This window comes from Halichoerus grypus, chromosome 10, assembly GCF_964656455.1.
Source record: "Halichoerus grypus chromosome 10, mHalGry1.hap1.1, whole genome shotgun sequence".
NCBI lineage: Eukaryota > Metazoa > Chordata > Mammalia > Carnivora > Phocidae > Halichoerus > Halichoerus grypus.
In genome coordinates, this window is record NC_135721.1 from 10,129,156 (window position 1) to 10,142,959 (window position 13,804).

At 36.5% G+C, this 13,804-nt stretch overlaps 1 protein-coding gene across 1 annotated transcript; it reads right to left on the reverse strand.

Annotated features, from left to right (window-relative positions):
- Nucleotides 1-1,854: 1,854 nt before the first annotated feature.
- Nucleotides 1,855-2,447, reverse strand: LOC118521539 (trafficking protein particle complex subunit 2-like). Its single transcript, XM_036070134.2, has one exon. The coding sequence runs from the start codon at nucleotides 2,407-2,409 to the stop codon at nucleotides 1,987-1,989; it is 423 nt and encodes a 140-aa protein (XP_035926027.2). The 5' UTR covers nucleotides 2,410-2,447; the 3' UTR covers nucleotides 1,855-1,986.
- Between the last annotated feature and the right edge of the window lie 11,357 nt (nucleotides 2,448-13,804).

Sequence of the window (13,804 nt, forward strand, 5' to 3'; positions counted from 1 at the left end):
GTTCCCTCTCTCGCTGTGTCTCTCTCTGTCAAATAAATAAATAAAATCTTTAAAAAAAAAAAAAAAAAAAAAAGAATATATAGGGAATTAGTAATTTAAAATACTAATATTCAATGTTACCTAATTGACATTTATAGTACACTGTACCACAAAAAGAGCAAAATACCTTCTTTTCATGTGCACATGGAATATTCACTTATATTTTGGTTGATTAAAACAATAAAAAGTCAACAAATTTAAAACAATTGAATTCATTCAAAGTATATTCTCTAACCAAAATGGAATTAAATTAGAACCAATTAACAGAGAGAGCTCTAGAAATTCTCTCAGATTTTGGAAACTAAGCAATCTATTTCTATTTTTTAAAGATTTTATTTATTTATTTGACAGAGACACAGCAAGACAGGGAACACAAGCAGAGGGAGTGGGAGAGGGAGAAGCAGACTCCCCGCTGAGCAGGGAGCCCAACGCAGGGCTCGATCCCAGGACCCCGTGATCATGACCTGAGCCAAAGGCTTAACGACTGAGCTACCCAGGCACCCTAAGCAATCTATTTCTAAGTAATCCATAAATCAAGGAAGAAATTGCCAGGGAAATAGACATCTATTTTGAATTTAGTAAAAAGAAAAACACAACATAACAAACCTTATGGGATGCAACCAAAGCAGTTTTTGGTGGGAATTTTATAAAATTAAAGTCTATGTTAAGAAACAAGAAAGGTCTCAAACCAGTACTTAATATTTCCAATATTAAAAAAAAAAAAAAAGATTAGCAAAAAAAAAAAAGGAACAAATTAAATCTAAAGCAAACAGAAGGAAGTAAAGATAAGAGCAGACATCAATTAAAAAAAACAGACAAGATTCAAATATCAGTGTAACCAAAAGAAGTTCATTGAATAATAGGTCAATAAAACTGGATGAATCTCTAGCCAGGCTGATCAAGTTGAACAAGAGAGAACACACAAACCCCCAGTATCAGGAACGAAAGTGGTAACGCTACTATAGAGTCTATACAGACATTAATGAGACTAAGAAAGGAGTGTTATTACAACTTTATGCCAATATATTTCATAATACAGGAAAAATGGGCAATTTCTTTTTTTTGGGACAAATCTCTTTATTTAAGAAATCAAATAAACAGATGGGGTAAAAAATTATGGTAGCAACTTCACACAAGGGTATGAGACCAAACAGAATTACTTGCTCAAGTTATTCAGGATGGAACAAAATTAAGTGCTCACAATTAGCACAGAAAATATCTGGTTATAGTACTTGTTTTTAAATGGACATTTACTAGTTTACAGTAAGATCCCACTTGTTACAGACCACTCCCCACCCTCTTGGTGTACAACCCAAAAAAGCTAAGAATGCAAATGTTAATGTAATATAAACTTTTCTTTGTTTACAATTCCAGAATTACAACTTCTTAGTAGTAGTATAACTATCAACAGGTTCACTTACTTCAGTTTACTGCTGGAGGGAAAGGCAATATAAGAACATAACATGTCACTTTGGTCCCAGCCTCCCATTTTATAAACATGGATCCAGGATTCCGGATTTATAGCGGAATCACTTTGACAGAGGCAGGCCTGTGGCATTTGGCACTGCAAAAGCTGTTTGCTTCGGCCTCTTGGGGAGTGCTATGGATACTGCCCGTACGGTTTTATAACAACACCTACAGATGTATAGAAGCCCATGTACATGCTATCAACTTCATTCCCTACTGCAGAAACTTCCAGTTTTCAATCTGTCTCCCAAAATCTTGACCATGACGTTTGGTTCTGAATTGTGACATCAAGATAAAGCTATCTGAATGAGTAAAATCAAAAGCTTGTTTTGAAATAATACCAGGAATTTCATCAGGTTCAGATAAATTTAGACTACAAGTAAAACTTTTCCAGGCTATTTAGTCAAGTTACTTACAACATACACATTCCTGAGAATACCCCATTGTAGTAACATTGTTTGTTTCCAAATTTTTCTGCATTCAACTTAAAAGGTGTTTCTTCCCAAGAAACTGAACTTTTCTGTCAAATGTGCTTGATCGAATAGGAGAATGGAGTTCATAAAATGGGTTCATTGCAAACTTTATGTATAAATCATAGACATCAGTAAAGAAGTTCTTTATTCCATCTTCTTGCCTTATGTCATGAAGCATAATAAATCTCATATGACCTGCAGTAACAAACGCCGAAACAAACCACTCATTGAACTTGTCCAGAGTTTTCAAGTACATATTGTTGGACAGCCACATATTCTCATCTACGAGGTCGAGAGCAGCATGACTTATGAACTGGTTCATATGACGATGATCATCTTTGGATTCTGCTTTTCCAGCTGGCAAAACTTCCATTTCAAAAACTGGATTATCATGGTGGCCCACAATTACAAAGTAGAAGCTTCCAGACATTGTCTTCAATATATGGTTCCTGCAGAGAGAAGCCGACAATGGAACAGCCAGTCACTTCCCTCCACAGACCCGCGCTTGGCCAAAACGGGCAATTTCTGGACTCAAACTATTGAAGTTTACTGAAAACAAAGTGGATTATCTTAATAGACTTAGTAATAACTTGAATTTTTAAATACCTCTACCAAAATAGACTCATACCTAGAGAACTTCATTGGTAATTTATTTTAAAAACATAAGGGAGAAATTATAACAATTGTACTAAACTAAGCCAGAAAATAAAAGGAGGGAACAATTTACAACTACTCATTTTTTAGGTCACCATTACTCTAATCCCTAAACTAGGCATTATAAGGAAACAGATCTGTGCAACAAAAAGAGTGAATTTCAGTGTCTGTAAGCTGGAATTAAAAATGAAGAATTACTGAAAAAAAAAGAGATGGAAACAGATGTAAATGTAGATAGATGAAGAATCCTAATTTCTTTGCCCTACCAAAGTCTTTCTCTTACTTTCATCTCCAGTCTCTTCTACATTTAGCTTTCATGTGTGTTTGTGTGTGTGTGTTCAGGGAGGGGTGGGAGGGAGGAAGGTGATGTGGAAGTGTTAAAAGTATCCAAACAGTTGATATAGTAATTTTTTTCTATGATCTTTTGGTGCCACTGACACTCACTCTCTGGATATAAAGGTAACTGATGAAGTCACTGCTTTCTCAGAAAGTATTCTGAATTTCCTTCAGTTTTTTGAATCATTGCAGATCAGAGAATACTTTCAAAATTAATTTTAGCAACTCCTCCCTGAGAAATTCCTAAAAGCCAAGGCTTTTGACTGAACAAAATAATTATTTCTAAAGACAGACTTCTGTTTTATTTTTACCACACTCATCTTTTGGACAATCCAGCCATCACTCGTACTGTGAGATCTTAGAAGTTGAAAAGGATCAGAGAAATCCTGGGCTTGAGTATTTAATCTAAACATTGAGCATTTCCTTGTCAATTTCCTTAACCTATGGTCTCTGCTTTTCCTCAGCTCTGATATTACCAGTGGTGGGCTGTTTCTTGCCTTTCTTGGCATTCCACCAGTGAACAGTCATTTTGTTGCTTTTGTTGTTTTGGTTTTGCTATTTTTCCTTTAGTTTTAATGTTCTATTCTATATTCTTCTGAGTCATACTAATGCAGCCCTTAGGCAGCAAAGAAGTCCTCTTTGTTCTGCTTCCACGTGATAGCCCATACAACACGGCAAGATCTCAGATTCCTCTGTGCACCACAGGCTCAAGACAGTCCCAATTACTTCTACTATTCTCATAATCAGAATACAAGATCTCTTGCCATCTTCTAAGTTTAAATTGATTTGTTAATATTCTTCTTGTAGATCCGTAGCCAGAACTGAACTCCCTTTTGCTGGGCCTTCTACTGTGTCTACATTCACTGACTTAGTAGTTATATCAAATGACTGATTTCATTTAAAATTCTCCCCTTGCAGTGTGTAGCTTTTAGTCTTTGCCATTATTACAAAAACTATGATTTTTACGTGATGTCATGCTACTTACTATATTATAGGGTATATAAGAATTTTTGCTATGTTGAAAATAATTGGTATTTTTATTCATATATTATAATATACCCATCTGTTCAACCTCTTGAACAAGAAGGGAGAAAGAAATTACTAACATTAACCAAGCGTCTATTAAGTGCCAGGCCCTGCACCATAACTTGTGCATACATTTTCTCATTCATTCTCAAATTAGCCCTGGAAAGCAAGCATTATCATTTCCATTTTAAATGGGAAAACCAGGCTCAAAGAATCTAATTAAACTGCCTAAATTTACACAACTTGTGAGAGAAGAATAAGAATGTGAATCAGTATCTGCTCTCATCTCAGCCCAGTGATACATACAATGAAATCTTCAGAGAACAGCAAGCGAAAACACTCTGAATATATTTTACACTACTATTTATAAAAATGAACCATGTATTAAGATGTTGTGTAATAACACATATGGAAGAATTTGTGAATTTGTTTTCATGTTATCTAGAACAATATATACTGGCTATTTAATACTCTGTAACAGTTGTAAGAGCTGGGATTCACACATTCTAGTAACCTAAGGGCGAATGTGGAAGAAGTATTTTATACTGATCAAATTATGAACACCACATATAGATGATTTAATTCATAATATCTTCTTTTAAGTTAATTATTATACATTGTTGAGAATTAAATAATTAAACACCATTGAAACCAGTGGATGTTTGCTCTACAACTGATTTGATATGTGAGTTCAACCCCGTCAGAAATCACATGCCAAATGGTATGCAAAGAACTGCAATTTTTCCTGGGTGGGGGGTCTCGGTATGCACCCAAGAATACCTCCTTTGCGCTAACCACATCCTCTCAGTTCTACCTCTACTTGATTTTCATCTTAGATAGGTAAACCTGTCCTTATTCATGGCTTTGACATTTAAGGATTTTAGTCGCACTTGATTTCTTGGTTCTTACAGGGATGCATCTTCACAGCACGTGCCCTAGTTCCAGCCTCGTAAGATCCAATACTAACAACATATTCTTTTTTTTTTTCTATGCCTTTCCTTCCCCTTAAAACTCCCCTCTCTTCTTTAACAAGTCATAACCTATCCATTTTTTAAACTGACGTATAACTGACCCATCTGACGACATATTCTTGATCACTGTCTTGTTCCCTAACTCAATACTGGCAATGGCTGGATGACCAATTTCTGACTCTCTGTCCTCAAAATTCATGTGAGAAAGTTTAGAGAATACTTAGTTCTCTAGAACACTAGTTCAGCTATCCCAAAAATTTTTAATTAGCTTCCACTCCCTATCCCCACAGAATAACAGCATTGGCTAAAACATCTTATCTTGTTGGTCTAGTTATTGGATTGATATGTCTTGCCACTTGTTCTGAAATATGATATATGTGACCATACAATTTTTGGTACCAAATGAAAATAGCAAAACCATTCCACCATTGCACATTCACTTATGAACTTTACAGTTTTTGGAAAGAGGTAGACTTCATTTGTAATTCTTGCAACAGCATTTTTCTGGATCCCCATGCTTACTATCTGGGCCTCAGGAACTACATCTGGTAATTGTGACCATTCAAAGTCCACAAATCCCACTAAGTACAGGGGAATGGCAAAAACCATGAATGCTTTTGGAAAACCACATGATAATGAGTCTCTAAAAAACCTAGAGGATCACTGTGTACATCTGTAAAAAAAATATTCCATCTAATTATTATGCAGATGATTTTAAGGAAAGTAAGATCAAACTTTAAATGGAATTTCTAGGTCACAGGTTAGCTTTTTGATAAATGAATGCTTCTTAATTATTATTACTTGAGATAAGCAATGGTAAGTAGCTCTTTGTTCCACTTTTTAACAGATACACAAGAAAATAATCTTCAACCATGATTTATTTCTTTATTGATACCACAAAATTGCGTCTGGTTTCTGAAGAGGTTTAAAGAATTAGGGAGCTGACAAGTGACTCTGGAAGGTTAATCTCATTACTCTGCACTCTGTCCATATCAGTCTGGCCTCCTGCACAGAAAGGAGGAATTATCTGTTGACAGTTCAGCAGTGATACAAAACAGTTTGGGAGCATTATCCAGAAAAAGGTAATAATCCACATTCATTTTGCCCAGAACACTAGTGTAATCATGATTTTCTTTGAACTTCTAGTACTTAAAGAAACACTTAAAGGTAAGAAAATATCTCTGGTAATTATGAAAATACAATCTTAACAGGGGTAAAGATGATTTTGCGTGTTGCCATGACTAAATGAAATAATTTATGTAAAGTATTTTGCACTGTTCCTGGCCCATAAGCACTTGAAGATTATATATAACTTTCCTAGTGGGTTAACATGAGTATTTGTTTTTCTAATGCATATGCAACACCTGGGTTGACTCAATCAATCTTTCAGGTGGTCATCATTTGAAAATATTGCCTCCTTTGAGTGCCATGCCCAATTACTGCACGGCGCTCCAGGGGATATCTGAAATGTAAAGTGGTCTCTGTGTCTATACCTTTCATTGCACAATTTGAATGCAACAATTAGAATCAAAAAGTAACTAACAGGAGAGGGCTTATCTAACACAGTATCTCAGTAGATGAGAGTCAGGATCACATAATGATTAAATATAGGATCTCTATCTAGTGCAGGCTCTGAAACCTAGGAAAAGTAATGTATGCTTTCTTACTACAGTTTTCTGGGGGGTTTGTATATAACAAGAATGTTCTTACGAGTTTTAATGTGATCGCGTGTATAAAGCATTTAGATCTTAGAGAATGTCCAGTGATGTAGGGCTCAGGTTACAGCTCCAGCCTGTGAAAGCACAGGAATCTGATGACTAGATAGGTGTACCAGGCTTTCATCATAGCACCTCCTATCCCCTCCTTCCATCCTCACTGCCCCCCCACACACACCGCATTCCCAGTATGGCATCCTGGGCTTTGCTCCTTGGCTATCAGGAAATTCAACAAATCCACTTTAGAAAACATTGAAAGGAAACAGAAGTTGTAGCTTCCTTCTCTGTGTGATACCATCCTCTCTTCATCTATGGTTGTCATTTGCATCACTGTCATCATTTGCTTTCTACTGAATCGTTTTGGTTCTTCTAGAAGGCTCTTACCCAGTCATTTAGTTTCCTTTCCTCCACAGGATACTTACCGCCACACTGTTTCCCCATTAATTCAGTTATGGTCCTTACACAGAGTCTTCTTTATTCATTAAGATAAGGCCTCAGCTTTTTTTTTATTGTTATGTTAATCACCATACATTACATCATTAGTTTTTGACGTAGTGTTCCATGATTCATTGTTTGTGCATAACACCCAGTGCTCCATGCAGAACGTGCCCTCCTTAATACCCATCACCAGGCTAACCCATCCTCCCACCCCCCTCCCCTCTAGAACCCTCAGTTTGTTTTTCAGAGTCCATCATCTCTCATGATTCGTCTCCCCCTCCGATGTCCCCCCCTTCATTCTTCCCCTCCTGCTATCTCCTTCTTTTTTTTTTCCTTAACATATATTGCATTATTTGTTTCCGAGGTACAGATCTGTGATTCAACAGTCCTTGCACAATTCACAGCACTCACCATAGCACATACCCTCCCCAGTGTCTATCACCCAGCCACCCCATCCCTCCCACCCCAGCTCCCACTCCAGCAACCCTCAGTTTGTTTCCTGAGATTAAGAATTCCTCATATCAGTGAGGTCATATGATACATGTCTTTCTCTGTTTGACTTATTTCGCTCAGCATAACACCCTCCAGTTCCACCCACGTCGTTGCAAATGGCAAGATCTCATTCCTTTTGATGGCTGCATAATATTCCATTGTATATATATATACCACACCTTCTTTATCATTCATCTGTTGATGGACATCCTGGCTCTTTCCACAGTTTGGCTATTGTGGACATTGCTGCTATAAACATCGGGGTGCACGTACCCCTTTGGATCCCTACATTTGTATCTTTGGGGTAAATACCCAGTAGTGCAATTGCTGGATCGTATGGTAGCTCTATTTTCAACTTTTTGAGGAACCTCCATACTGTTCTCCAGAGTGGCTGCACCAGCTTGCATTCCCACCAACAGTGTAGGAGAGTTCCCCTTTCTCCGCATCCCCGCCAACATCTGTCGTTTCCTGACTTGTTAATTTTAGCCATTCTGACTGGTGTGAGGTGGTGTCTCATTGAGGTTTTGATTTGGATTTCCCTGATGCTGAGCGATGTTGAGCACTTTCTCATGTGTCTGTTGGGGTAAGGCCTCAGCTTTAATGATTATTGGTCCAGTTCAATTTATTTCCAAAATGAAGCCAAAAAAATGAGGTTGAAATGCAAATATATCTACAAATGCAGTTTGGATCACATACTATACTGATAATGTAAGGCTTTTTATTCTATTTTATATCAATTTGTATCTTCCATTTGACTTACATTATATGCTTATAGAAAAACTCCACAATATATTAAATTGCATAAAGTTGGTGAGAAGGGGATTTTATTCTGTATCTGGCCTTTGTTTTGTCACTGAAACCTTATATTCCACATTCTCTCATTTAATTATTTAACAAAAAATGTATTGAACAAATATTCATATAAGGGACTTCGATATGATCGGGGCAGGAGGGAGGGAATATGAACAAGGCATGGGCTCTACTCGTTTACATTTCACAGTCCCAGGGACTAGCTATGACTTATAAAGTCTAAGAATTCCCCTTTCCTTTCTAATTGCTTTAAAGTCAATTTATAAATATATTTTGAATATTGACTAGTTCCCAATAAAAATAAAAACTCCAAGCATCACAGACTACCAAAGTTGAATGTTGTTTGTTGTTGGGTTTTTGTTTGTTGTTTGCTTTGTTGTTGTTGTTTTTTTACCAGTTCCCATTTCTTATTCTCACCCATAATTCTACCTCACAAAGGAAGGATATCCATAGAAAGGTGGAATCTCCTGGGATTTATAAAGGATGAATAGGAAAAAGGATATCCTAAGGAATTCTACCTAACAAGGTTGAATGTCCAGTTGAGAAGCTTATATAATATACAAATATTATAGTTTTATATTTTGTTCTTTGGCTAACCAAAAATCGCATATTCACATTATGTAAAGGTTATGTGTTATTAAGGAAAAAGGCAAGACATGGAGTCATATATAACAGAATATAAATCTCAGCTGGACTCCTAATTAGCTCTATATTTGGACAAGTTTTCAAATTTTTATGGTCTTAGTTTCTTTACTGTTTCTTTGAGATAATAATACTATACGTACAACCAGATTTTGAGTTCTAAATGAAAAATATGATTTGATACAAATATTAAATATTCAAAGAGTATTAGGTCCCACCAAATAGGGGCTTCTAAAAATGATCCACTGATACAGAAATATTTTCAGTACATTATTCATTACTTTTTTTCTCTTTTCTCTTTTTTTTTTTTTAAGATTTTATTTGACAGAGAGACATAGGCAAAGAGGGAACACAAGCAGGGCAAGTAGGAGAGGGAGAAGCAGGCTTCCCGTGGAGCAGGGAGCCCAATTTGGGGCTTGATCCCAGAACCCTGGGATCATGACCTGAGCCGAAGGCAGACGCCTAATGACGGAGCCACCCAGGCACCCCTACATTATTCATTACTTAATGTTAAGACATTGCTGCTCAAGCCAAGTGGAATACTGGCAATTCTCTGAAGGGTTTACTTTAGATTTTGCCAATTATACTTCTACATGGTTCCTCAAAAATTATTACCTCTACTTTTACCACAGCAAAAAATATCCCTTATTCGAGGAGTTATAAGAAATGTTTTTATTCTATAGTTTATAACAATACTAATGAGAATTCATTCATTCATTTATTTATTTGTTTAAGAGATACTGATGTAGTGCTTACTGTCTGCCAATTACTGGGCCACATACAGAAAAGAGAATGTTAAAAAAGACAAATTCTCTGCCCTCATGGGATAATGTTAATAAAATAATTTAAACAGGTCCCAAATGTTTTCATATACCCTATTTTACTGAATCCTGATGATGACCATGTAAGGTAGATATTGTGAATACTGAGACAACTTCACTGATTAGAACACTAATGATTGAAGGTACAAAAAGAGTTTCTTGCCTAGCTAATCCCAAATCCGTTACCAAGACAGTACACCTCTTAAGAGAAGATTTTTCACTATCACTGCACAGTGCACCCAACTTGTGGGTCCCCACAACAAAACTGTCAGCAAACGTTGGCTCTTCATTGTTTATGGGGCTCACATCAGAATACGCCTTGTCCATTGCTAAATCATATGTAATTTTTTTATGGATGTCATTTCAAATAGCCTGCATCATGCCTCCTCTTCCATCAGTGCATGTAATTGAGAGCGGGCTTAGAGTTAGAGAAAGCTTATACTGAGCAATTTCCTCAATCTAAGAGAGTTTCTTTCACTATTATAATTTTCTGCTTATTGTTTGAGCTAGAGAATAATAAATGCTTGATTACTTGTTCTTTTATAGCTGCATGTATTGTCTGTTTCTAGAAAACAGGGCTGTTTGTATATTACATTTTACAAAAGATTAGATCTATCACCTCATTACCTGGGGAGCATGCCTCCATACATAATGTTTATCCCACAATCTTTCTTCTGTCCTACCTAGTTCAATTATCTTTCTCTCCTTCTTATTGCTTGGCATGCATTGTCTGAATTACTAGGCCATGAAATGTTCTTTTTCCTATAACTCAGTCTCTGACATTTCCAAATCTTCCTTACGAGAGATATCAAAAAGAAGCACTTTATTTCTTTACAGAATTAATAAGATGAATGGTCTTAATTGCAACCTTTTAAGCTAATTAAAATGAAATTGGAATGCATATGTTAGAGATAAATGTCTCACTTTACTTCTGGAAATATTCATGACTTTTACATTTTATACTTTTAAAATTGTATGACTATTTGTTTATTCAAATATATACAAATATACTGAAGCCTGCTGCACAAAACAATGAAAGTGGAAAAAATAATTTTATTGTTCATTGCTGTTCATGGCACTCTACCGTGGTGATTTTAATTTGTGATTATTATTCATTAAGAACAAGAAAGATTTCTGGTTCTTGCTAATTTTTTTTCATTCCATTTTACATGAATAAAGGAAACTGTACCCTTAAAGCAGTAGCTCATGATTTCTGCACATTACAAACTAAGCTCAAATGCATAGGAACATCATCGGGAGATATTTATGACTATTTTTAAATAGTAACTTACACCCTGTCCATATACAAAGATCAATTATGCATATTAAAAAGTAATTATTTCAAACTAAGACTTAAATTACATATAATGTGAATTAATCCTGAATATTTCTTGGTATTACAAAGTTTGGAAATGTGAATATCTGTCTCATGGGTACTCTCTACTATGCAATCATTCTTTTGGCTAATATTGACAATTATGTTTATAAGCTTTTCTCCAAAACATGTTTGAATGGTCATAGACAAATATATAAACTCTATGAGACAACAGTCTCCACACTGCATAGGCAGATACCTGGTCTATCTACTCTCTTCAGGCTTTCAGATTTCTGAAATTTTACTACCACTCTCACAAATACTTTTTAATGAGTTTATTTTCTTTTTTCCTTTTTCAAATGTACCATGGAGGTGTTGGAACTTGACAGAAGAAGAACATGCCTTTTCAGGCAGAGGTGAGTAGCCTGTCTGCAAATAGGCACATTTAAGAAATATTTTCTTAAGGGCTGGGCATAGAAGTTAGTTCCAAAGACATTCTATAACTGAGACAAATTAAAGGACTATATCCAGATAGGATATCTTACTCACTTATTAGAACATAAGAATTAGAATCTAAATTAGATACAGTTAACTAGGATATAAAGGTAAGAAAATGACCCCAAAACAAAACAAAACAAACAAACAAAATGGGGCGGCTGGGTGGCTCAGTCCTTAAGCTTTTGCTTTTGGCTCAGGTCATGATCTTGGAGTCCTGGGATCGAGCCCCACTTTGGGCTCCCTGCTCCGAGAGAAGCCTGCTTCTCCCTCTCCCACTCCCCCTGCTTGTGTTCCCTCTCTCACTTTCTCTCTCTCTGTCAAATAAATCTTAAGAAAAAAAAAAAAAGCCAGAAGAGAGTATTTATGTGTGAATAGGTAAATCAGTTTAGATGGGGTTATAATACACTCATGCACATTTTCACAAGATTGACCTTGTATACATGGATACTGAAAAGAACTAAATCTTTAGTCCTTTAAGCTAAATCATTATTCATTTATTCTACATATTTTGGTAATCCCTATTAGGTGTCCAACTCACTGTGGACACACAGATCAAAAATTGAAAGAAATAATATATTTGCTTCCAAAGGGCTCACTAGTGAAGACACACACATATATATTCTTATTAAAGTTGAAACAAACAAACAAAAAAGTACTATTCAACACCAAATCAACAAAAACAAGACATTGTACTTACCACATTCTGAGTGAGGAGAAGAGTAACCTGTTCTTCAAATAATATGTGTAAAAGCTATAGTGCAGGTAGCAATGATTTATGTTTAATTCCAGACAGATGTAAATTTTTCATTGCTTTTATGACATGCTTTTGTATTATTTCTTGAAATATGACAGAAGTAAGTAAAACAATTATTTTTTTTCCCTTTACTATAGGAAAGGAATTAAGAAGGAAATGGGTGCCTGGATGGCTCAGTCAATTAAGCATGTGATTCTTGGTTTTGGCTCTGGTCATGATCTCATGGGTCATGAGTGGAGCACCACACAGAGCCCCAAGTCAGACTTCAAACTCAGCAGGGAGTCTTCTTGAGATTTATCTGCCTCTGCCCCTCCCCTGCTCATGCACTTGCTCATGTGTGCACCTGTGCTCTCTCTCTCAAATAAATCTTCTTTTTAAGTGCTCTCTCTCTCTCTCAAATAATTTTTTTTAAGAAGGAAACTTAGAAAATTGGCTTTCAAAATTGCCCCTAACTTCCAGTTTCAGCCCTGAAGTGTAAAGAGTTTGGAAGTCAGCATTCCCATACCCACAACAAGAAAAAGCTAGACAAACAGAAAATCCACACCTTTTCGAAGTCATTAAACTGAGGAAACAGATTAAATCACAACCAAAATCTGGAGAGACAAGCATATCCCAAAAGTCACAGCCTAGCTCTGCATACTTAAAGAATCCACTCAATCAAGAGTCTGGTAGAAACACTTAAATGCTAATTTTGATGAATTAGTGGAGGTTGTGGACTACCTTAAAAGTAAGAAATTCCCGGAATGCCTAGGTGGCTTAGTGGGTCAAGTGTCAGCCTTAGGCTCAGATCATGATCCCAGCGTCAGGCTCCCTGTTCAGCAGGGAGTCTGCTTCCTCTCCCTGCTTCTCCTGCTCCCTCTGCCCCCCACTCATGCTCTCTCTGTCGAGTTCTCTACCTCTCTCTCTCTCTCCCCCTCTCAAATAAATAAAATCTTAAAAAAAAAAAAAAAAAAGGAAGAAATTCCTGGGAACAGCAGCCTTAGGTCCTCAGACTTTTGAAGGTTATACTGCCAGGAAAGCCACCAGATTCTCACTGTGAAGATTTGAGGAAGATTTACCTGTGGGTCTGGCAGGAGGAGAGACAGCATAATTATTGTGAAATACACCAGCAGCCTTCTCCCTAACAAATGCCTTCTCTCCAGGAGAACAGGCTTCCCCAGAGCCTTCTTATCCCAGTTTCGGGGAAGAGATTTTTCTCTCACTCCAGACTGCTCTGGTATTACTGTCTCATCCCAGGTGGAAACAACACGGGTGGGAGGAGGGACTAGAGATACAGGGAGGAAAAAAACAATACCATTGGAGAAACACTGTGAAGATCACAGCCCTGAAATACAGCCCCACTAAAACACTAAG

Coding starts and splice junctions, on each gene's coding strand:
- LOC118521539 (XM_036070134.2), bottom strand. CDS start 2,409: ATGTCTGGAAGCTTCTACTTTGTAATTGTGGGCCACCATGATAATCCA.